The 21,966-nt window shown below is 41.9% G+C and overlaps 1 protein-coding gene across 2 annotated transcripts in view; it reads right to left on the bottom strand.

The window, feature by feature from the left end:
- Positions 1-591: 591 nt before the first annotated feature.
- WT1 (WT1 transcription factor) overlaps positions 592-21,966 on the bottom strand; it is a 33,817-nt gene continuing 12,442 nt past the window's right edge. The window contains exons 5-9 of one of the 2 annotated variants that reach the window (XM_074543804.1): positions 14,181-14,283; positions 12,639-12,789; positions 6,334-6,423; positions 5,498-5,581; positions 592-1,903 (exon numbers count right to left, since the gene is read on the bottom strand). In XM_074543804.1, coding sequence (XP_074399905.1) covers positions 1,782-1,903; positions 5,498-5,581; positions 6,334-6,423; positions 12,639-12,789; positions 14,181-14,283 — 550 coding nt within the window. In that variant the 3' untranslated portion in view covers positions 592-1,781. Of the gene's footprint in view, positions 1,904-5,488; positions 5,582-6,333; positions 6,424-12,638; positions 12,790-14,180; positions 14,284-21,966 lie in introns of both variants that reach the window. The other variant, XM_074543803.1, reaches the window with a different exon arrangement.

The following is a 21,966-nucleotide window of genomic DNA, read 5'->3' on the forward strand; positions in this document are numbered from 1 at the left end:
GGCTGTACTTACTTCCAGAGAAAAGCAGGCAGGATGACAAAGAAACAGTAATATTTCTTTATCTTCGTTTTCACACTTCATCATCTATGAAAGACTGTCTTTTCCAACCTGCTGAACTGATTTAAGCCACCCCAACTCTAAATTAACTTTTACTTAAAAGTCGCTCTATGACATCCTAATCTAAGAAGTTATCTGTGCTTATGGTTTCAGCCCAGTTCTACAGAAGGCCAGTTCTGCTATTTATAAATGGGATTTTGCTTGTTCCCTAAAGTTCTTGCACAAATCTCACGGCTCGAAAGAGAAGGAATGGTTGGCTAAGGAGACAAAGGGTTGAAGCAACTGCTTTATAGCACAATATGAAACTTGACACTGTTTTCTGCTGCCAGTATGATTCCCAAGTGAGATGGATAAATTGTGGTCAAGACCTGGACAGGTTAACTAGTGGTCATCAGTGCTGGTGGTACCTTTATATACAAAAAAAAAAGAAAAAAAAAAAGGATACTATTGGACAGGGCATTTGAAATTTAATACCAGACATGAAACAAGACATCTGTTGGACTCTCATTTGTTTCTCTTTGAATGGGCTTTAATTGAAAGCTCAGTGAAAAATGCAGGTTACATTCTTAGTGTTATCAATAGTTTGTAACAGCAACAACATCAGAACAGTGATGCTTCTAATATTTATACATTTTCTAGTTGGAGATGTCTAAGAGCAATACATTATCAGATATATATATACACACAATTTCAAGCAATTAAAAGTAAATAATAAACCCCTCCTCCCAAAACCCTGAAATAATATATTTCCTTACACTAATAATGTCTTTTTCACATATACTTGACAAAGAGTCTTTTTTAAGTTACTTATCTTAAGAGAAATCTGTTAATGGAGATCCTGGACCAGCCCCATTAGAAGTTCAGTTTTAAGTTTATACAGCTTGCTAGCCACATAACCAGTGTGGCTTTACATTGTAAACAAATCCCAAATGTCTACAATGATTGAAATTAGTTTTGTGTAAAGGAGATCTATGCATCTCATGATAGAATAAATTTAAACCAATACATTAAAAAGAGAGAGAGAGAAAGAGAGAGCTAATTGACAAACAAAACAGTTTTAAGGGTTCAGTTATGCAATTCTTTAAAAACCAAGTTAACTTAATGGTAAGATTCTTATTTTTTTGTACAGAGAGGCTCTGGTTCATCTGGCTTTAGCTGCTCTAGAAAGACAACCTTAAAAAAAAGGTTTGACTAGTGACATTTAAAAAGCAGACCTTCCAACTCTAAAAGGGTTACCAGGAGTGTTTCAGGTGATTGTTCCTTCATCTTGTGAGGAAAGCTGTACTAGCATTCAGGAGCCTCAGCAAATGCAGGGGTGATGTAAGTGTAGAGCAGACCTTCAACAGGGAGGAATCATCCTACCCACTGCAGGAATTAAAAAGGTACAGCAATTTGTACCTGGAAAAGTTCAAGTGAAAACAACACAAAAGAGCTGGAGACGGACATGAAAGCTGAGCACAGTTTATATAGTAATCTTGAAACTGTGGAGGTCTTGCCTACTTCTGTACAAAACCACAAGTAAAAATCTCTTGGACTTATTGGCTAGGAACTGGTGCAGCTCCAAAAGGAAGGCCAGGCTGAGCAGAATCCTACGTTTTAGTTAACTTGTGTCAGATAGGATGCGAAGGCAGCTGCAGCTCTCTGACAGAGGTGATCGAGGATGGCTGAGAAAGTTTGCAGTAGCTTATAATGTCCCATCTGGTTTTGTCACTTGTTTGAACTGTCTAAAGGGCCAACTGCAGTTTAGTCATGTTCCTCTGGTGCATGTTGTGATGACGAACTAATTCATCAGACCTGGCAAATTTTTTTTGACAGCTGGGCCACCGGCAACTGAAAGGCTTTTCACCTGTTAACAAAACACCCTGTTATTAGCTGAGCACACAGCTCATACGAGACACTGCTGGTTGTTTTCTTCCTGTGGGGCTGTGAGGAGCTGGCAGAGCCCCTGTCAGCAGGAAAGGCACCCTGGGCTGTCCTGAGAGGGCCTGGGAGTGCCCCCAGCTCCTGCTCACATCAGCGCTCGGCGCCTTCCTACCTCTGCCTCAGCTGATGTTTACCAGCAGCCTTTCCAGGTGGTGCAGGACACTCTGCAGTGGTTCACTCCTGAGGACAGGCCCTTGCTGAGCACCCTGCTGCCATCGTTATGCTGCTCTTAGCTCTCAAATGACCAAGGCTCAGAGTCACCCTGGCATCCGCACAGGCTTCAGTCACACCTCCGCGGCGGGGCAGGCACACTGTTAGTCACTGTGGAAACTCTCAGGGACTTTCTAGAGCTTGACCTCCAGTCAAGGGGAGTTTTTCCCAGCTAATTCAATGAGTTTTGGCTGAAGTTCTTTGAAACTGGTGAGTGTAAGTGAATATGGTAGAAGCAACGGGGTTCAGCACAGAGTCTGCTGAGCCAAACGCAAAGTTTTCCAGCCCTACCTAAATAAAGTGGATTCACAGCTATGGGAGATGTCAAATGCTCAAAATAGCATTTTTCTAACATTTTCATGGGCATAATATTCACTGCAAATAACTCTAAGCAAAGCACATTCAAATTTAACAAGAAATGCCACCACTTTTTCACTGTTTAACCTGGTCTCCTGATTTCCTGCAGTGTGTAAGTGGAATTTCAGGCTGTGTTTGTGATGCTGCAGGAATGCTGATGGAATGCTTCTTTCACTAGCTCAGAGCAGTGCCCAGTGACTCATGCTTCTTCTTCTTTTTTTTTTTTTCCCTCAAAATAAATGCAATATTTTAAAGTATGTTGAGCTCTGGATCTGGGCTCTTCAGTGCTGTCTACACACCTCATGCTCTCTAACACACTCCAGACATGCTGGGATGGTGGTACAACCTCACCCAGGCATCTTCTCTTCTTATTTACCTCACACTCTGGGCATTTCACAAACCTGATCTAAATTCAGACAAAAGGAGATTTGCATACATGTGTTTTTCTGTTTGCAAACTCCCATGTGAGGTATTTAAGTGGAAAGAGAATTCCTAAAATCTACTTTATCTACTGGCAAAAGCATCAACTGTCTCCCACAAGTGCATAAAAGAGTGGGGGGAAATGGTGCAAATATCAGGGATCACATTTCCATTGCTGAACATGTCTATGGATGGATAAAACTTCCTTTGATCATTATTTCTTTTTTTTTTTTTTCTTTCAACAGCAAAGATTGCTGTCACAGTGAAATTGCTTGTGAAGAAAAAAAGTCCCTGAATCCTAACAAATAGTTTGGGAGCTGAGTAAAATTAGGATAGAATTGCAAGGAAGTCACTTTTGCTTTTCTTCCTCAATGTGGAGCAAGGTAACTTGGGCTGGGTGCTTTGTCACATCATTCAAGGGCTATGAGAAAGAAGAGAGAGAGAAAGAAAGAAAGAAAGAAAGAAAGAAAGAAAGAAAGAAAGAAAGAAAGGAAGAAAGGAAGGAAGGAAGGAAGGAAGGAAGGAAGGAAGGAAGGAAGGAAGGAAGGAAGGAAGGAAGGAAGGAAGGAAGGAAGGAAGGAAGGAAGGAAGGAAGGAAGGAAGGAAGGAAGGAAGGAAGGAAGGAAGGAAGGAAGGAAGGAAGGAAGGAAGGAAGGAAGGAAGGAAGGAAGGAAGGAAGGAAGGAAGGAAGGAAGGAAGGAAGGAAGGAAGGAAGGAAGGAAGGAAGGAAGGAAGGAAGGAAGGAAGGAAGAAAGAAAGAAAGAAAGAAAGAAAGAAAGAAAGAAAGAAAGAAAGAAAGAAAGAAAGAAAGAAAGAAAGAAAGAAAGAAAGAAAGAAAGAAAAAGAAAGAAAGAAAGAAAGAAAGAAAAAAGAAAGGAAAGGGAAAGGGAAAGGGAAAGGAAGGGAAGGATTGGAGAAGCCACAGGGCAAGGTGGCGATGAAAAATCCCCACCCACCACTCGTGCTCATCCCCCTCAGGAGATGACACATCCAAAACTCTTGTCATGGAGTGTTGGCTCCATGACCCCAGCCCAGGTGCTGTGCCGGTGGCAGGCAGCAAAGCCACAGCAGGGTTGGTGGGGCTCAGATCCCAGGGGGAGCTGGGGCAGGGAGAGGAGCTTCACTGGCACCAAAGAGAGCAAATTCTTCACTGTAGCTAATCTGGGCTATAAAAAATGGCTGGAGTCATGCAAGTCCTGAATTAGCAGCTCAGTTAGCAGTGAAATGTGATGTGGAATGCAGCTCATCCCAGTGTTACCACCACGTGCCATTTTGTCTCTCCCAGAACGTTACCTCTCGCTGGTTAAGAAAACATCTCTCTTCATGGAAATGCACAGAGAGCCAGGCCCTGCAGCTCACCAGGACCATGGGAACAGCCCAGGAGCACAGCCTTTGCCATTTGCAGATTGCAAGTGTAGACATGGCCATTGGGTGAAGCATTTATTTGGCCAGAGCCACAGAAAATGCCACTGTTCTCAGGTGAATCATTTCCTTTATTAAAATTTCTCTTTTATTTTTTGGAAGTCTGAAATGTGTGGTGTTTTTTTTATGGTCCAGAAGAGAAAAAAGAATTCTGAGCAGGGAGAAAAAGATTTTCAGGCTCCTTGTCCATCTGTACAGAGACTGAATTTAAAAGGTTAAGACCAGTATGGAAAACGCCGTGACATCCAACAACATGCCAAAGTGCTTGGTAAACAATTATTTGGTAAAAACACTGCTGGTAAACAATTATTTGGTAAAAACACTGCATGCACAGCAGAAGGAACAGCAGATGTCAGTACACAGGACTAATTCTAAAACTTAAAACTAAAATACAGAACTTGCTGCAGTTGCTCCTTAATGGTGTTTACATTCATGTGAGGGCAGAGTAGACTAAAATGGCCTCCCTTTTTTTCCCCCCTTTTTTAGATGAAATACTACGGTTTCTACCAAAAAAAAAAAAATTAAAAGGCCCCTGAATATTTGAGTAAGCTTTTACTTTAGTGTCTGTCAGTGTGGGTTTGCAAAAGGCACTGCTTTTATCTGCTGGAGAGATTAGAGCAGCAGCAGCAAGAGCAGGAGCTTTGCTGTGCTATCCTGCATTAGGCTCAGCTGACACTTGGGAGAAGCATGAGTAGGCACAAATACTTTAGATTACAGACCTTTGGCTAAAGCTAGAATTAAAATTTCTGTCTTGTAGGGATCTTTCAGTAAAGGCAGTAGATCAACTTGACATTTGTGGGCTGAGACCGTGATGCTCATTTCATAATAACTGACAGAATTTATTTTGCCAAGCTGAAATTTTTTTAAACACAAAGGAAGAAAGCATAGTTTCTAAAATCACCTAAATCCCTTTGTGGAAAGTGACTCTCACACTTGGGGAAAGCAGCCACACTGAAAACTCAGCACACTGAAATTCTTTCTGCTGTTTTGAATATTTAAATCTTGGTTAAGACACTTTCTAACCATGTCATTCACAACAACATTGATTTAAAATTAAAAAAAAAAAAAGAAATATAAATGTGAAGAAAAGTTTACGCACTTGTTTTACCTGTATGAGTCCTGGTATGAGTCTTCAGATGATCAGATCTGGAGAACTTTCTCTGACAGGTTTTACACTGAAAGGGTTTGACACCTAAGAGACAAAAAAAAAAAAAATTCTATTCTTCTTACGTCCCAACATTTTTGAAAGGGTGCATGAAATCAGATATTTCTGAAGTTTCAAAAGCCTGGATTTCTTTTTTTTTCTTTTTTTTTTTTTTTTTTTTTTGTCCTAGTTGCTGCTCCTCCCATCCCTGTGCCTACACATTACAGAAAGTTGGTCATTGATGAGGCCCCCACCCTTTGTAACCTCCCCTGCCAGTGCCTGGCTCTGAAGCATCTGAACAGCTCCACCATAAACAAACCCTCACTGAAATCATCTGCAAACATGGTTAATCCTGACCCTGAGGTTTGCCACTCAGGGCATCCTGCAGGAGCAAACAGGACAGAAGAAAATCAACGTGCAGAAATTTATTTTCATGTGCCCCCAACAGGTTTAACTTACTTCATATATAAAACACAGGTCTTGGGCAAATTTTACACATTGGCAAATTTTTCTTGTAGAACTGTTTAGTTTTAAGCACAATCTATTCTTAATTAATGCCCATAGAATATAGAGCAGACAGTTCCATTGTGAAAGTTGTTTCAAAAGATGGTGTCAGGATGATGGAGTCAGTAGTGCTAAAAGGCCAGTTAAAAACCTAGCCATGGCCTTCCCCTAAAATTAACTTCAAGAATTTGGTGTTGTGAGCAGACAACATCAGAAAAATAGAAATTTCAGGAGTGTAATTTCAGGATCACAGTTCCTGTATGAACTCTAATTGCAGGCAGGTCATGTCCACAAACCTGTGTGTCGTCTTTGGTGCCTTTTGAGTTGGTCTGAACGAGAAAATCTTCTTTCACAGTCTTTGAAATCACACTGGTAGGGTTTCTCACCTGGGCAGGAAAAACAGTTTGTTAGAAAATGTGGCAAAATGAGGGAGCACCTCAAGCTGAACCAGAAGATGAAATGTGCTGCTCTGAAAGATTTCTCTGCAGCCTGAAGCAGTCTAGTGGCACACCAGGACTGATTTGTCATAAAGCCACACAGCTCTGCTGGAAAGGCTGGCAAAATTCTACTGCATTGACACTGAGACTGAATCTGCTCACTCTAAAGAAATTAGAAGTTAAAGCTGCAAAAATAAAAATTTTTAATTTTTTTTTTTCTGCTGGAAACCAAGAACAGGAATGTCTTGGTTTATATTTCCCTAAAAACCCCATTAAACCCTTTCAGTATCACCTGTCTCAGCAGCACATAATTCATACAGAGGACCAAATCACAGTTTGAACTAAATTGGGTTTAAAGCAAAAGCTAAATAAGTTCCATCCACACAGGTGACAGTTTTAACCGCATTAGAATTAGAAATTAGAAAAAAAACTGAGCAAAAAAAATTCAACCTCAGAAAAAAGACATATTCTTCCCCAAAACACAAATTAGGTTTCTTCCATAAAGTGCTATTAAATAGAATTTCTCATGTAGATGCAAAGCCATGAATTATTGCAAAACCTCATGTAAATATAAACTCTTCCCCTCCTGCCATGCAGTTCAGGAGAGATCCTCAGGGTGGGATTCCTCTGGGATGAGATTTTTAGGAAAAGAAATCCCCAGGAGCCAGTGTCTCAAATGGATGTGGATTTCAATGCAAGGGAATGCACAAAAACATGCAAAAAGAAATGCAGCAGCTGAGGAGTCTGAGGAAAGAGGGAAATGCTGCCAGCAGAGCACAGGGGGGGGTGAAATTTGGGAAAGTTCAGCCACAACAATCCTTATGCTGCTACAGGAGCAGCTCCATGATCTTCCAGGTCTGACTCACTCCTAACCTGAGATCCCTCTGCACAATCCTGGAATCCTGCTGAAGCCTCAGCCACCTATTACATTTAAGAAATGTCTTACTAAATCTAAATTCCATAAAATGGCATTTCTGCCCACAGAAGGTCTGGTTCAGGGGCACAGCACAGAGCCTCAGCAGGAGCAGGAGTGGAGCTGCAGAGCTGGGAGGATGCTGGGCTCTGTCTGGGAATTCTGCAAAAGTAAAAGAGCAAAAAAGAGCAAAAGCCTGCTGCTAACAAGAGCAGATGAGGAAAAGAGGCTGATTCTGAAACCAGAGCCTGCAAGTGGGAATGAGAATCCAAAGGCTGGTCTGTATGTCCTTCACCAATTCAAACCCCTTTTATTAAATGAGAGGCAGCAGCTCTGCTTGCTGCGGGAAGCTGAGATGTAAACCAAGGGTCCTGTGGGACCTTTTCCTAGAGGAAAACACCACCTGGAGTGGGCAGAGGGGTTGGTTTCTCCCTGTTTCATTTTAACCTCCACTGAAGGTGTCTGCATGTCTGATTCTATGGTGAGGACATTCATCCTGCTTGCACTGGTATTCTGAGACACCAGAGCAAACCAGTTTAGTTTAAAGCAGATGCATTGGACCCAGGTGACAGAGAACATATTAAGGAGAGCGTTCCAAATTCATCCTGGTGCAGCGAAAATAAAAATTTTACAAAAGCAACTAAATCTGCAAGAGCAAGCTGACTTCCTGTGGCAGCCACCCCCAAGGAGTTTAGTGACTCTCAAACCGAGGTGTGGACAATTTCTATGTCTGCTGGGCTTAATTTATTAGCATAGGAGATTAAAGTTGCCACAGGTGTTTGAAATAGTTCCATACTCTTTGACCACAAGGACTCCCTGGGGGGTGCCTGCTTTCCAGAAACCACTTACTTCCAAGGAATTCAGCCCTTTGGCAGATTTAAGAGGGGGAATGTCAGCAGAGCGGAGTGCAGTGACAGGATGATTGTCTGCTAATTGCAATATAAACTTAGAAGATGGCTAAGGAGGCATTGGAATAAAGCAGCATAGAGGCTCTGATGGCATGCACATGAAAGTATTTCTTTAAATACTTTGGAAAATAATCTTGGTTACATTAAAGTCAGATTTAACCCATGAAGATATTAAAGGAAGCAATCTAAAATGTTTACATAGGGATATGATGACACTGGGAAGAAAACAAAAAGCAAATAAACAAAAAGAGGCACAACATTAGACTGAAATCCTAATTCCCCTTTCCTTCTTCATCTTCTGTGTCAGCTGCCAAAGCTGACTGCCACATAAATTTCCTCAGAACAGGACGACAGAAACATCCCAGATGAGAAAAAGTCGGTCAGTCCCCCATGAAATTCCCACAGTGAGAGTGTCTCCTTTCCCCAGCCCTGCCAAAGCCTCTCCAGTAAAAGGCTGAAGTCTCTTTGTGTATGAAAATATCCAGTGATGCTGTCACCTCCTCCTGTGAGCACACACAGCCCCAAAACAGGCCAGGAGACGCAGATGGAGCTTCACCAGCCCTTCTGCCTGAGACATCATCCCTTACACCACTGAAAGTAGTGGGGAAAAAAGGGCATAATGAAATAATAAAGATGGGAGAGGATAGAGGGAATGGCATGTCTTGAATATGGCATGCCTTGAATATTTAAGAAGAAAAATTTTAAAAGAAAAGGTCAAGAATTGTAAAACAAGTGTGAATCTGCCTTGGCACATAATGCAAGAAATGTTTCTAATAAAACAGATTTTTGTCAAAAGCAGTTAATTTAAACTGAGGGAAGTGTGCATGTTTTCTCTGGAGCAAATTCATTTCCCATGCAGGGAAAACAGAAAATTCTACTGCTGTAGCAGTTGCACAAAATATTCACAGTCACTGCTTTAATTAAGGACTTCTGCAAGAGTAGAAGCCGGCTGCTAACAAGAACAGATGAGAAAAGGAGGCTGATTCTGAAACCAGAGCCTGCAAGTGGGAATGAGAATCCAAAGGCTGGTCTACACATCGTTCACCAATTTAAACCCCTTTTCTTAAATAAGTGTACCCACTTAATCAAACAAGCCCCATGATCACAACTTTGCCTTGCTAATGCTACATTTTTATTTAATATCATTTGCTTTAGCAAACTCACAGAAAATACATGTTGATTTATTTACTAGGGAGCCTTTACAGGTAACATTTTCTGTCATCTTCACAGCTCAGCTGTGGCATGTCATTACTATTCTGAAATTAATTTTGCATTTTAGTTCCCGAAGTATTTTTTATTTTATGCTGTAGAAATATCAGCCTGAAAGGATACAGCTCGACACCCACCCATAAAGGACAACCTTCCTGAGCTACAGATTCTCATACTCCATTGCAGCCCATACCTGCCAGCATGAACCCATTTAGGCTAAAGAGCATCCCTGGCAAACAGGCAGAGGATTTTCCCTCTGCAAAGAAAATCTGCAGGATTTTCTCCTGCTCAGCTTTGTGTTGGGATAAATCCAGTTTTCCCAATGAGTGGCACTCAATCCAAAGGGTCTCTGGCAGGAATGCTGATGTTTCCACCCAAAGTGAAATTTATGGAGGTCTAGACATCAATTTGTTTCTGCAGGGAAGAGCCTGAAGCCTGCCACGGAATGACAACTCACATTATTTGCTGCAAAGCTGAAAAGTTAGATGTATTTCTGCATTTCCTTTCAGAGGCCTATCTGCTGCAGCAAAATACACCAAGATAAGAAAAAAGCTTTTTTGGCTGTGCATGTTTCAATGAAGGCATTGTTAAGAACAGATAAGCAGCCTCAGAGGGTACAAAGTGTTAACATATTTTCAACTGAGGCTATTTGAAACATTGGTAAAAACTGATTACAGAATCCAACTTTGTGTTTCAGGGCCTTGCTTGGTTTTGCAATACAGCAAGTGGGAAAGAAGGATGGAAGATCTGATGAGCCAGTCCTTTGTATGTATCTATTACAGAAATAAAAAATATAACCTAGAGCCAGCAGTATCCTGCAAAGATACAATCTGTTGGTTTCATATCATATATATGTAACAGCTTGTTTTCAAATCATGTGTTCATCATTTTAAAAAATGACCAAAATCTTTGACCTAGCACTAGACACAGACAGCATAAGGTGGAAGAGCTCCAAACCCATAAGTGAGTCCAGAACCCCCTTGCAGGAAGATTAATTTGTTTGTTTGTTTGATTGATTGATTGTTTGATTGATTAGGAGAGGTGTGACAAACACAGACACATTCTTTTTGGGAAAAAAATAGTTCCAAATTTTGCTTCGGGAAACAAGCTGGCCTCTTATGGAAAGAAACTTCCGAAGGTTTGAGAAACAAATAATATTTCCTGTCTGCATATCAGAATGTGTGTGCAGAAGGATCTGTGCCCACCTGTGCAGAAAAGGTGCTGGAAGGGAAAAAAGTGTTTTTTCCCTACCCAGTTCCACTGCAGCCTGGACCAGAGAGGCCCCAAAGACAATGGGACCCCTCTAACCCTCCTCTGGGGTGTCAGACACACACAGGCCTATCCCCCATGTCTTTTGGGGGTTTTCTGACTCCACAAGCCTAAATTATATATTATATAATATTAAAAATCTTCTCCAGCTAAGGAAAAAACATATGTAAGCTGAAGTCCTTGTGATTGATCCAGAAATAACACTGGGAAAGCCAAGCAACTAAATGGAATAAAATACAGGACCAGAGCAAACAAATAATGACTGCTAAAGCATGGAGTAAATCAATTTAGGAATGAAGGAAACAGTGATTATGGGGAAAAAAATTCAGAACTGTTTAGGCAATACTGAATTTAATGGCCTTCAAAAGATTTCCCAATGTTCTTGGTTCGAATTCATTTATAGAAAATAGAATAGCACTCCTGTAGACCTTCCCTTCTAAAGATGAGCTTGCACTTACAGTCTGAAGTATCTTAAATTTTTCATTTCAGCAACTCTGAAGACAGCTGTCTCAATATTTTCTGACTTGCCCATTCATTAATTAAAAGTGCTTTGTGTGCATTTCTCACAGTTGACACAATTAAGTGACGGAATGGCCTCCAAAAGGAGAAGATTGCAGCTGTCTTTATGAGGTGTTAGACACTCTGCCAGGTCACCCAGCATGGGCTGCCCTCCTGCTCTCTTCCATCCCTCTGGTCTTCCATCACATCAATGGTTAACTCAACATCTATACATCCATATTCACAGACTACATCCACAGACTTCTAGGTAAGCACAGAAAGAACTTTCTAAATAAAAACATGACAGGCAATCAAATAAAAAAAAAAAAAAAAGAGAACCCGTAAGATAAATCAAAAGATTTATCATAATTTTATACATCCAACAGCATCAATCTCCCAACAGGGGAAAATAACTCTGTCTGCTCTTTGGCAAGGTGCAGCAGAGTATTTGATTTCCACATTTTGAGGTCTTATTTCCTGAACTCAGAGAGAATCCAGACATTATCCTGCAAATGACTGGCTTCAGGCTCAATCCCTCATGGAAAGATCCCATGAAGGATTTGCCAATCCCTGCCTACCAGAAAATGTTTACACAGGAGACCAGAGGATGCTGAATGTCTAAGTTCCTCTTGCAGATGAAAATTCTTCATAATTAACATTAGAAGAGATCTGGAGTGAGATTCAATGATCTCAAATGAGAGGGGAAAGAATTAAAAAAATAATAATTAAAAGAGAAAACAACTCGCAGCCCTGTAACAGTAAAAGAGGGAGGGAGGTGATCTATTGCTGTGTGTTTTCCTTAGCTGGATCCAGAGAGCTTCAGCTCCAAGAGAGGGATTGGAGGTGACAAAAAGAGGGGTTGTCCAGGTCACAAAAAGAGGAATTGCCCAGGTGATAAAGAGGGATTGCCCAGGTGACAAAAAGAGGAATTGCCCAGGTGACAAAGAGGGGTTGCGCAGGTGACAGAGCACACGCTCACTCATCACAGTCTCAAGGACACAGTCTCAAGCTACGTCAGGGAAGGTGTAGGTTGGATATTAGGAAGAAATTTTTCACCAAAAGAATAATAAAGTACTGGAATGCTCTTCCCAGGGAGGTGGTGGAATCACCATCTCTGATGTGTTTAAAAAAAGATCGGACATGGCATCTGGTGCTGTAATCTGGCTGAGGTGTTAGGGCACAGGTTGGACTCCATGATCTTGGAGGTCTCTTCCAACCTCATCATTCTGTGATTCTGTGATTCTGTGATTCTGTGATTCTGTGATCTGACGGATTCTCGCGCTCCCTGATCTGCCAGCCCATTTCTTGCCCCTTGTGCCACCTCCAGCCCCCCCTGCCCACTCTGCTGTGCTGTGATTCATACCCACCAGTGTGCTTTCTGCTGTGCATCTGCAAGTGGGACAGCTTGAAGTATCTCTTGTTGCAGCCAGGGTAGGCACACATGAAGGGACGCTTCTCGTTGGTCTCGCTGGCCGAGCGCACGATGGTGGGAGCCACGCCGGGCACGCGCCGCACGTCCTGCGGGGACACAGACCTGCTGAGCCCACCTGGGGGTCCTCAGCTCACACCCAGCTCACACCCCTCACAAAGGGATGCTTGGATGGATCGTGCTGGAAACGGGAAATTTTGCTTCATTCTACGTCAGCGACTTTAGGGCGCCTTAACTGGTTCTTTGCAGAGCGTTAAAATCATCTGGAGGTGAAGCACAGTGAGCTCTGCTCAGTGAATTCTCTCACCAGTGTTTCTATGAGAGATTGAATGGCCCACACTGACCTCATGTATAACCACACAGCCCTGGCAGAACTCCCGTTGCCACAGAAAATAGTTTTAAATTTATACCAGGGTGAGAGGAAAGAGCGTGAGCCAGACGAGTGTTGTCCTTTTTATTTTAAATACTCATATAAAGCTAAAGGACAAGGAAATGGATATCTTGGATTAACACAAACTGATTAACAACAAAACAAAAACAACTGTCTATGTGGAGCTGGTGAATAGGTCAGCCTTAATGCATTTTGGCCACTGTCACAATGTTTCATCAAAGATGATCTCCTCCTTCTGGGATAATTAACTTCCTTAAATAATGTTGACCATTTACTTTCATTCACCCAACAAAAGCCGGTTCAGAAGCCTGTTTCTGAGAGCTTGCTACTGAATAATGACTTGCTAAACTACACAGAAAAGGAAAAGGAGAGAAGATGATATCTAAAAACACAGATGTACGTGGACAACACAGAGCAACACAGAAGAGACAGACACTCTGTAATGACTTTGCCATCAGTTTTAACAAGGTATGTCTTTTACAGGGGTATTTAATAATGACATGACTGTCTCAGAAAGGGAGGAAATGAACTCCCGTGAATGGTAAGTTCCTCCCAAATATTCACTAATTACTTAGTTATTAGGAAACAATCACATATTTAGTTTTAAGGAAATCCATTTGAATTAAAGTTTGAGAAACACGTAAAAGCAAAATGAAATCTGACACTTTGATATATGTAATTATTAGATGTAGTCCTATAAACATAGATTAGATATGTGGTCACATTAGATATAACCACAGAGGTTATATCACTCATGGCCAGAGTGACAGGAGCTGGAAGCTGCACAGTGGATCACTCATTTTGGGCCATCCTGAGCAGCTGGTAAGGTAAGTAAGCACAGAAAGGAACACTGCTTTGCAGACTATTTCAGAAGAAGAGATGAGCAATTTTAAAGGACTGTGTCAGAAGGAAATCTTATGTTAGAGTGCAATGGCTTCAGTGAGGTCAGGACACACATAAAGCATCTCTTGACAAGGTGGGGAAGCCACAAATCAAGGATGGGCTCACAAACACCAGTGAAGCAGTGAGTGAACACCACAAACAGGCTGCAGTTTTGCTTCCCTGTGAGGAATGCTCCCCAGTACTCACTTGTATGCCTCTGAAGACCCCGTGGGTGTGTATTCTGTACTGGGCCCCACAGCTGTACAACATGGGAGCACTGTGGTTCTCATTTTCATATCCCGCTGTGTGTCTGCAAGTAAAGAGGGCAATAACAAAAAAATCACATATTTTTCAGTACACAGCTCCATGAGAGAGGTTTCTTTCCTTAAGTCAGTGGTAACAAATGCAGAGTTTGCTTTTGCAGCCATGATATCCAAGTTCAAGTGAAATTCACCAAAGGAAACCTGCTCTGCCTTCATGCACATGGATCTGCTCCCACTGGCACAGTGCACTGACTCCATACATACATCTATTAGCATCCATTAAAACATCCAGGGGAAAAAGAAAAAACAACAGCAAAAAAAAAAGAAATTGTCATGATTTCAACTCTGATGTATTTCCACAAAGATTTTAGGTAAGAGGGGAAAATTCACATAGCAGCACAACGGTGTCATGTGCACATGCTCACATTATTTATCAGTCAAACGTGGGGCTGGCTATTGCTAATATCTTTTGGAATGAGCAAAATGCCTCAAGTTTCACATTAAGTGCAGTGGATTTTTGTCAGCACCTCATGACTCAGATATTACCTGATACTACCAAGCAAGTGATGACATTTATAAGAATAGCAGTCATGTACTCATAAACAGAGATTACAAATCAGTGTCTAAACTATTTATCCCATGTATCAGCTTGCAGGATACGCTACAAATTAACCCTTTATAAAAATAAAATTTGGGGAAAAAAAAACAAGCTATCCCCACTGCATATAAATTTTCAGAATAATTTTAAGAATTTGCAAATTTTGGTGTGTTTTGGAGCTGCCACAGCCATTGTCTAATTATGGTCTTCAAAATCCTGAATGTTGGAACACTGCTGTGTCTCCTGTTTGCAGCCTTCCTAATGTCAGAACCACATAAATGCATTTTAGGTTTAATTTTTGAAGGAGCATGTTACATTATCACTTGTGGAGGTGCACATTGGCAATGGCAAGTGTACATGTTTTGCACAGCACCAGAAATTGGAAGGCCCAGAACAAAATCCCAGGGCACACAGCTAGGGACATAGATGGATATGTAGGATGTTATCCCAGCCTCTGCCAAGTGCTTGCAATAGCAATTTGAAGGGGTCCCTGAGGTCCAGACTCTCATTTCACTGGTCCTTCCCTTCCCTCCACTCAAAGTTCATGTGCAGAGTAGAATTACAAGGAAGTTTTAAAGCTCTTAAGTGATTTGCAGAGCAGGCAGTGGAGCTGGAATGCAGGAGGTGTGCACAGGGTTTGTGGGGCTGCTGCAGAGGAGGGGAGCAGTGTCTGAGAGTGTTGCAGTGTGTTTTAAACTTTCAGGTCCCTTCCCCAGGTGTGCCAATACCGGTCTCCATTCCCCCCTCGCCCCCATGCTGAGCGAGTCCTGTCAATCAGGCTTAACATTCCAGCAAAGGCGTCTGTGGTTGGTCAAGTTCAAAGGATGCCACTCAGGCCCAGAGGTCATTGGCCTGTCTAGGTGTCCCTCGTCCCTTGAGACCCCGCCCCCCCACCTGGTTGGTGGCTCACCTGTCCCCTCCCCTCCCCCTGAGCTTAAAAGGTGAATCAGGCCATGCGGTCGGAATTCTGTTGGAGCTGTTCCTAAGATTCAGACCTCTGTAACCATGGAATAAACCTCTGGATATTAAACCCTCCAGCAGAATCCTCTCATTTTTTCTCTTCACCTTCGCCTGAAGCCTCTTCCTGAGGTAAACAGAGCTCCTAACAAGCCTGGACTTGTTTAGTGCCCAGCTGAAACCACCGGCAAGCTAAAGGTGTCTCTGGGGTGATACACCACAGATGCCGCCTTTGGCTCAGCAGCAAGGGTCAGACTGGCCCAGGAAAAATCTAACTGGTAATATTGGGATTCATATTCCAATATGAGAGCAGCTCTGCCTGCCCAGGGTGGGCTGCCCTCCTCAGCCCTGGCCCGACCTGCCACAGGTGTTCTCTGAGGCCAGCTCTTCCACCGCTCTGCAGAGCTCATTTCAAATCCTGCCTCCACCTGTCCCTTCACATCAAAGGCCACATCTTTTGGGAAGGCATGCTCTGCTTAGTGCAATTTTAATTCAGTTTTAAGGTGGTCATAATGGAATTAGTTAATGGGGGGTGACAAGACAGAATCTCTGTTCTGTAGTAATATCTGTAATTAATTCTGTAATAATAGATAAAGATACCATTAGCTGATTTAAATGGATTAAATCATGCTGTAGATATGCACCATGTTCCAAATAAATGGGGTCTCCTCTCTGCCCAGAGCCCACAAGTGGCCTTTTGCTGCCTAATTCAAGTAACAAATTACCATCTGCTATCACCATTTGATCAGCACAGATTCCCCACCAACATCAAAATTTTCCTCTCTGTTTAAAGGCAGCAAGTCTGTACAAGTAAATAAATAAATAAACAAATAAATAAATAAATAAATAATTTTTTTTTTTTTAAATGGGGAGAGGGGTGTTGAAATCCTCCAAGCCATGGTGATACCCACGTTGATCACAAATTACACTGTGCATTTTATGGAATGGAATGGAATGGAATGGAATGGAATGGAATGGAATGGAATGGAATGGAATGGAATGGAATGGAAGCCACCACTGATAAGGAGGAAGCTCTGCAGCAGAAGCTGTTGCTGACCTGCAGTAAATCAAGGGTAAATGTGAACTTCAGCACTGGTCACCCTGAGTGTAACCTCCCCTTCACGCCTGTCCTGACAGCCTTAAACACTACAATAAACAACAGGCACAAAGGCTGATAAGAATTCCCAGGACACAAGCTTTGTAAGAAGAAGCAGGAATATGTAGTAAAATCTTATACCATAAAACACAGCCCCATTTTCCCTCCAAATTCCCATGGTTTTCATCTTTCAGTGATAACCCTTTTTGTAAGGACCAGCTAGTTCTGAAATAATTCCTCCCAGGAATGAGAGGCAGAACAAAGCCCCTGCCTGTGCCCTAAGGAATGGCTCCATGAATGAGAGGTATCCCCCAGGTGATCTCCAGCTCAGTTTTTACTGCACAGTTAGGAAGCCTTCCTGCACAACCAGCCTTTTACTCATTTCCTCCCCTTATTTCTAATTGTACCTCACTAAAACTGCACATACAAGAATCCATGAAGATTAAAATCTGCTTTCTGAGCCCCTTGACCCAAAATACACTAAGTCCTTAACCAGCTCCCTAGGAGAGATGCTTTAATAACCAGGAGCCCTATTTCCCATTTTACTTTGGGCACATTTCCATCAGCATTGGCTGGCACTCAGCATGGCCATATGGCTGCTGACAGCAAAATGGATCATGAGAGATTTCTTGGTTAAAACACTGTTTATTCATTATGGAGTGCTGTGCACTTTGGGGAGATAGGAATTAACAGGTGGATACTCCTTTTAGTGGGAAACTGGAACACTGAAGGAGGAGTTTTCACAAGCTGTCCCTGCACTGCTGCTCTCTGGAAGTTCAGCCTTCACTCTGCATCCTTGTGGGGAAATTAGAGTTCTTTCCCTTCCAGCCTCTTTGCTCCACGCTTTAGCCATGATTTATGCCACAAGGTGTACATCACAGCTGGCACAGCTGGCTTGTTTCATATGGCTGCAGTTTATATCCCACAATAAAGGCAGGGATAGAAGGGGAGATACAAATCTAGATCCATTATTAAACTCAAACCCCTGCTTTATTGCATGCAGGAGATAATGCAATGCCACATACACGAGGAATACAAGTGACTGGTGAATTTATACCTGCAGTACATTAACTAAATGGAAATCTCCAGAGGGTAGCACAGTCCTTAACTTTCATCTTTTCTAGTAAGGCACTCTGTGTTAAAGCAGGCAAAGAGACAATGCCTTATAAGCTCAGCTGAGTTAACCAAAGAAGAAAAAAAAGCCAGAAAAAGTCCCCAGTGAGGCCCAGAGTCACCCTTAAGAGAGACATTGGGGTGATCTCTCTGCAGGTCCTAAAAGGACTCAAAACTCAGCAGGACCAGATGCAGCCAAACTGCCCTGCCAGGATCCAACACAAATTTTTGTTCGAGCAAGGACTGAAGGATTTGGCCTCACTCAGTCCAGCTCTGCCATTATTTGTAAATATACAACTCCCTGTAACTTCAATCAGAACTGCTCAGAGCCAGAAATGCACTGTAAATATTTGGAGTTTGGGTTAGTTGGTGAAAAAAAGGACTCGGTGTATTTTGTTCTTTGGATCTAGACAGCCAGAGCTGGAAGCACAGCCATAAAATGGAATTCTAGATAACTGGGAAACAAAGGCTGAGACTTGCAAAGGAAGAGCTCTGTGCTGTGGAGTATTTAGAAGCACTTGCATTTACCATTAGCCCAGCAAATCCTTAACACTCGCAGAGTAGCTCTTTTAAAATGATTAATCTCAGAGTTGTACAGATTGTACAGAGATTAATAAAAATGAAGGGTTTACAGATGAGAATGTGTGATGAAAAACAGAGCAGCTTTAGAGAGTTGTATCAATCTAAGTGGTTATAAAAAAAAAACCTCATAAAAGATGACATTCTAATCTGAATATTTCAAAAAAATAATCAAGCTGCAATTTCTCTCTCACACCATTTTTACTTTGTAAAACTGAAATTGCCTGTCCAATGTATAAAGCAGCTACAACCTAATCTGAAGAGTTAAGCTTTTTATTATTATTTCATAAACCAAAAAAGGGAAGCTTTAGGACACACTGAGGAGAGCTAGAAAATTTCAGATGAAATGTGAATACACATTGATTCATGAGATTCAGACTTGGAAGAATAAAAAAAAAAAGCCAGAAAAAGCCAGAAAGCAAGATTACATAAAACAGGCACCACATTAAGCTTCAATTTAATTGTGTTTCACTGCAGGAACAGGAATTTTAGGGTTTAGAAACAGAGCCAAAAATGAGGCAAAGTGAGGGTGTGGGCTAGTCCCGTTGATAACAGAACATAAAGGAAGAGAAGTAGAGTTAATTCCCTCTGCTAAAATATTTACCATCCTAGCACCCTGGGAAAAACATGTATGGAGACAGAAAAAGATCCTGATTAGTTATATAGAAGATCCTGTTTCTGCCTGGTTTTTGTCTGATGCTATTATGGAGGGTGGAGTATGAAGCTGCATTTTTATCTGCCCTTTTCAAGGCAAAGGAATATTAAAAAATGCAATTTCACAGATTTGAGCCCTTCTGCCATCCTCAGTGGGAGAATCAGCTGCCTAATGAAAGGAAGGCTCCAAATTTTCAGGGGATTTTTGTGTTTCTGACTTCAACAGTCTTTCTTTGGTTTGGGATTTTTTACCACAGACCTGATTGGAATCGGGGTTTCACCAAACCCGTCCCTTCAGGACAAGACTGGTGGGAAAGGATAAATTCCATGTTACTGGAGGTTATTGCTCCAGTTATTTTCAGCTCATCTTGATTGCAGAACTGAACCCAAGTTTCACACCTCCAAATTTTACTAATAATACCACCAAAGCTAAACAGAAAAGCCTTTACAAACCACTCCTAAACAAGAAAGATTTTCCCTGCATTGCTTAAGATGTGGTTTTAATAGTGTTCTACAGAGATCATACCCAATATTCCTTACAGTGAGCCTGAGAAAACAGCAATAAATACCAATTTCCATGGAACATGCTGAGTGTTTAACATCCAAGCAAAACCAAAAGAGGAAAACCAAAATGTTGTCTGGTTCCATGCCTGATTTCAGATGACTGTTAGAAATTTGGATCAAAGCTTTTTACTCGAGCAGCTGAAGAGAAAATTACATGGAGTCTTGCTGTTGGGAATGTAGCTACACTTCTTGTCTACCATGCTGTATCACTTTCTGCTTGATATCAGTTATTTCCATATCATTTTTACGCTTAACTCATCAAAATATAAAGGAGGGGTTTACTCCCTGAGATCTTCCTCTAGAACTGCTGTGGAAGGAAGCAGCGCTTTTCATATTGGACAATTTAAAAAGCAACACAAAAATATGAAAGAGAAACCAATGGCAAAAGTGTCCACTAATGTGAGACATTAATTTTGAGATGTCTGAGACCCACTCACTTTCCTGCAACAGAATAAATCTGATCCCAGCAGCTCCAAACAAAATACCACAAACGAGGAGCAAATCATCAGCAAACAGTGGTGCCAAAGGGCAGCAAATAGAAAAGGCTGCAGCCATGAGTTCTGGGGGTTTCTGCTCACTGACAAACCAAAAGGATGTCTGATGGCCCAGGATGACCTTCCCTCTGCCAAGAGCTGCCCCCTGAGAAGAAGACAAGCCACTACTGCTCCCATGCAGTCCAAGTGACCTGAATCTGCATTTTAGATTTCCACTTGGGTCACGAATTCCAAATTGATTGTGCTCTGATTGAGCTCTCCCCTTCCCCTGCCAGCCCATCACAGTGCTCTACTCTGGCAGAAGACAACATCTCAGCCCACCTCAGGTGTCTCAGACAACATCTCAGCCCACCTCAGGTGCCTCTCTTCACCATCCAGCAATGGCTGGCCAGGATCTCTGCTCCACACCTTTCACTGCCCACCTCTGCCTTTCTCTCAGGCCGTGCCTTCCACAAATTCCTGATGCTTACCCCTACTCAAAGCACTCAGACCAAACTCCACTCATACACAGAAACTTCCTGCTCTCAGATCCAACATTAAAATAGCCATGAATGAAAAATAATTCAGGAAAAATAGTCTTCCATGGCCTTAAAGCCACAGGCTGAAGCAGGCTCCGAGCAGATAAAATCATTCAAGCGTTCAGGTGCCAGGCTTTTGCTGCTGCTGCTGACACACAAGTCCATAAGCTTGCAACTCAACAGGAATGATTTTCACAATCAGCTTTGGCCACCTGACAGTGTTCTTTGGCCAATTTCAAACTTTTAATTCTGGAGCTGATCCCTCAAATATTGGCTCTTTACAAGAGCTAGAACCAGGATGCTGTCAGATAAACTGCAAAACAATTTCAGCACAGACATTGCCAACTAACTCCACCTAAACTGCACTGCAAAAGCTTCATTTCAGTCTGTTAAACTCATGTTAAACAGGAACCCAGAAAAGCAAGCTACTGACCTGGTCTGCTGTCAAGTATAAAGTGTGTGACCCATAAGCTTTATATAACTGTAGAGCTCTCTAACTGTTTGCAGAACTTACTGGCAACGTTTTCTTCCTTCTTAGAATGTGCAAAAGTCTCACTGAAGCCAGGAAGAAGTGCTGGGGAGAACTGAAGGCAAGGAGCTAAACAGGACTGTCATCGTTGGACAGAATCTAGAAGCTCCATATTTCAACAGGAAGATTGACTCCAAAATTCTTAAATTACAACTAGGAGATTGAGAAAAGCATCTGAAACACTAAACGCCTGGGAATCACTTATGAACAGTTCATATATTTTAAAGATGTAAATCTTGGGAAGAATACCTTATGTTCATGGCAACTGAGATTGGAGGTACTGTGTATTGTAACTCTCAGCCAGAAAAGACAGATAACTATTTTGGCTCATATTACCAGTGATGAGGCTATGTCTAGCACTGATTTTCCACAGATTCTACAATCTTGGCCTATACCAAAACTTTCAGCTTTGTTTTACCATAGATCATTCATCTTGATTCTTTCCCCCTTTTCATGCATCCTAGGTCACATACTTTACACTGCTAACAGTCTGACTCCTGGACAAGTAAGAAGCCATTTATTTTGTTCAGTGCTCCTTTAATATTTCTATTGTGACTTTTTATTTTTTTCACTGAGTTCCCCAAAGAATAACCTCTTCCTTGCTTTAATAACTTGGACCTCGGTCAAG

Source organism: Zonotrichia albicollis, chromosome 6 (assembly GCF_047830755.1).
Source record: "Zonotrichia albicollis isolate bZonAlb1 chromosome 6, bZonAlb1.hap1, whole genome shotgun sequence".
Taxonomy (NCBI): domain Eukaryota; kingdom Metazoa; phylum Chordata; class Aves; order Passeriformes; family Passerellidae; genus Zonotrichia; species Zonotrichia albicollis.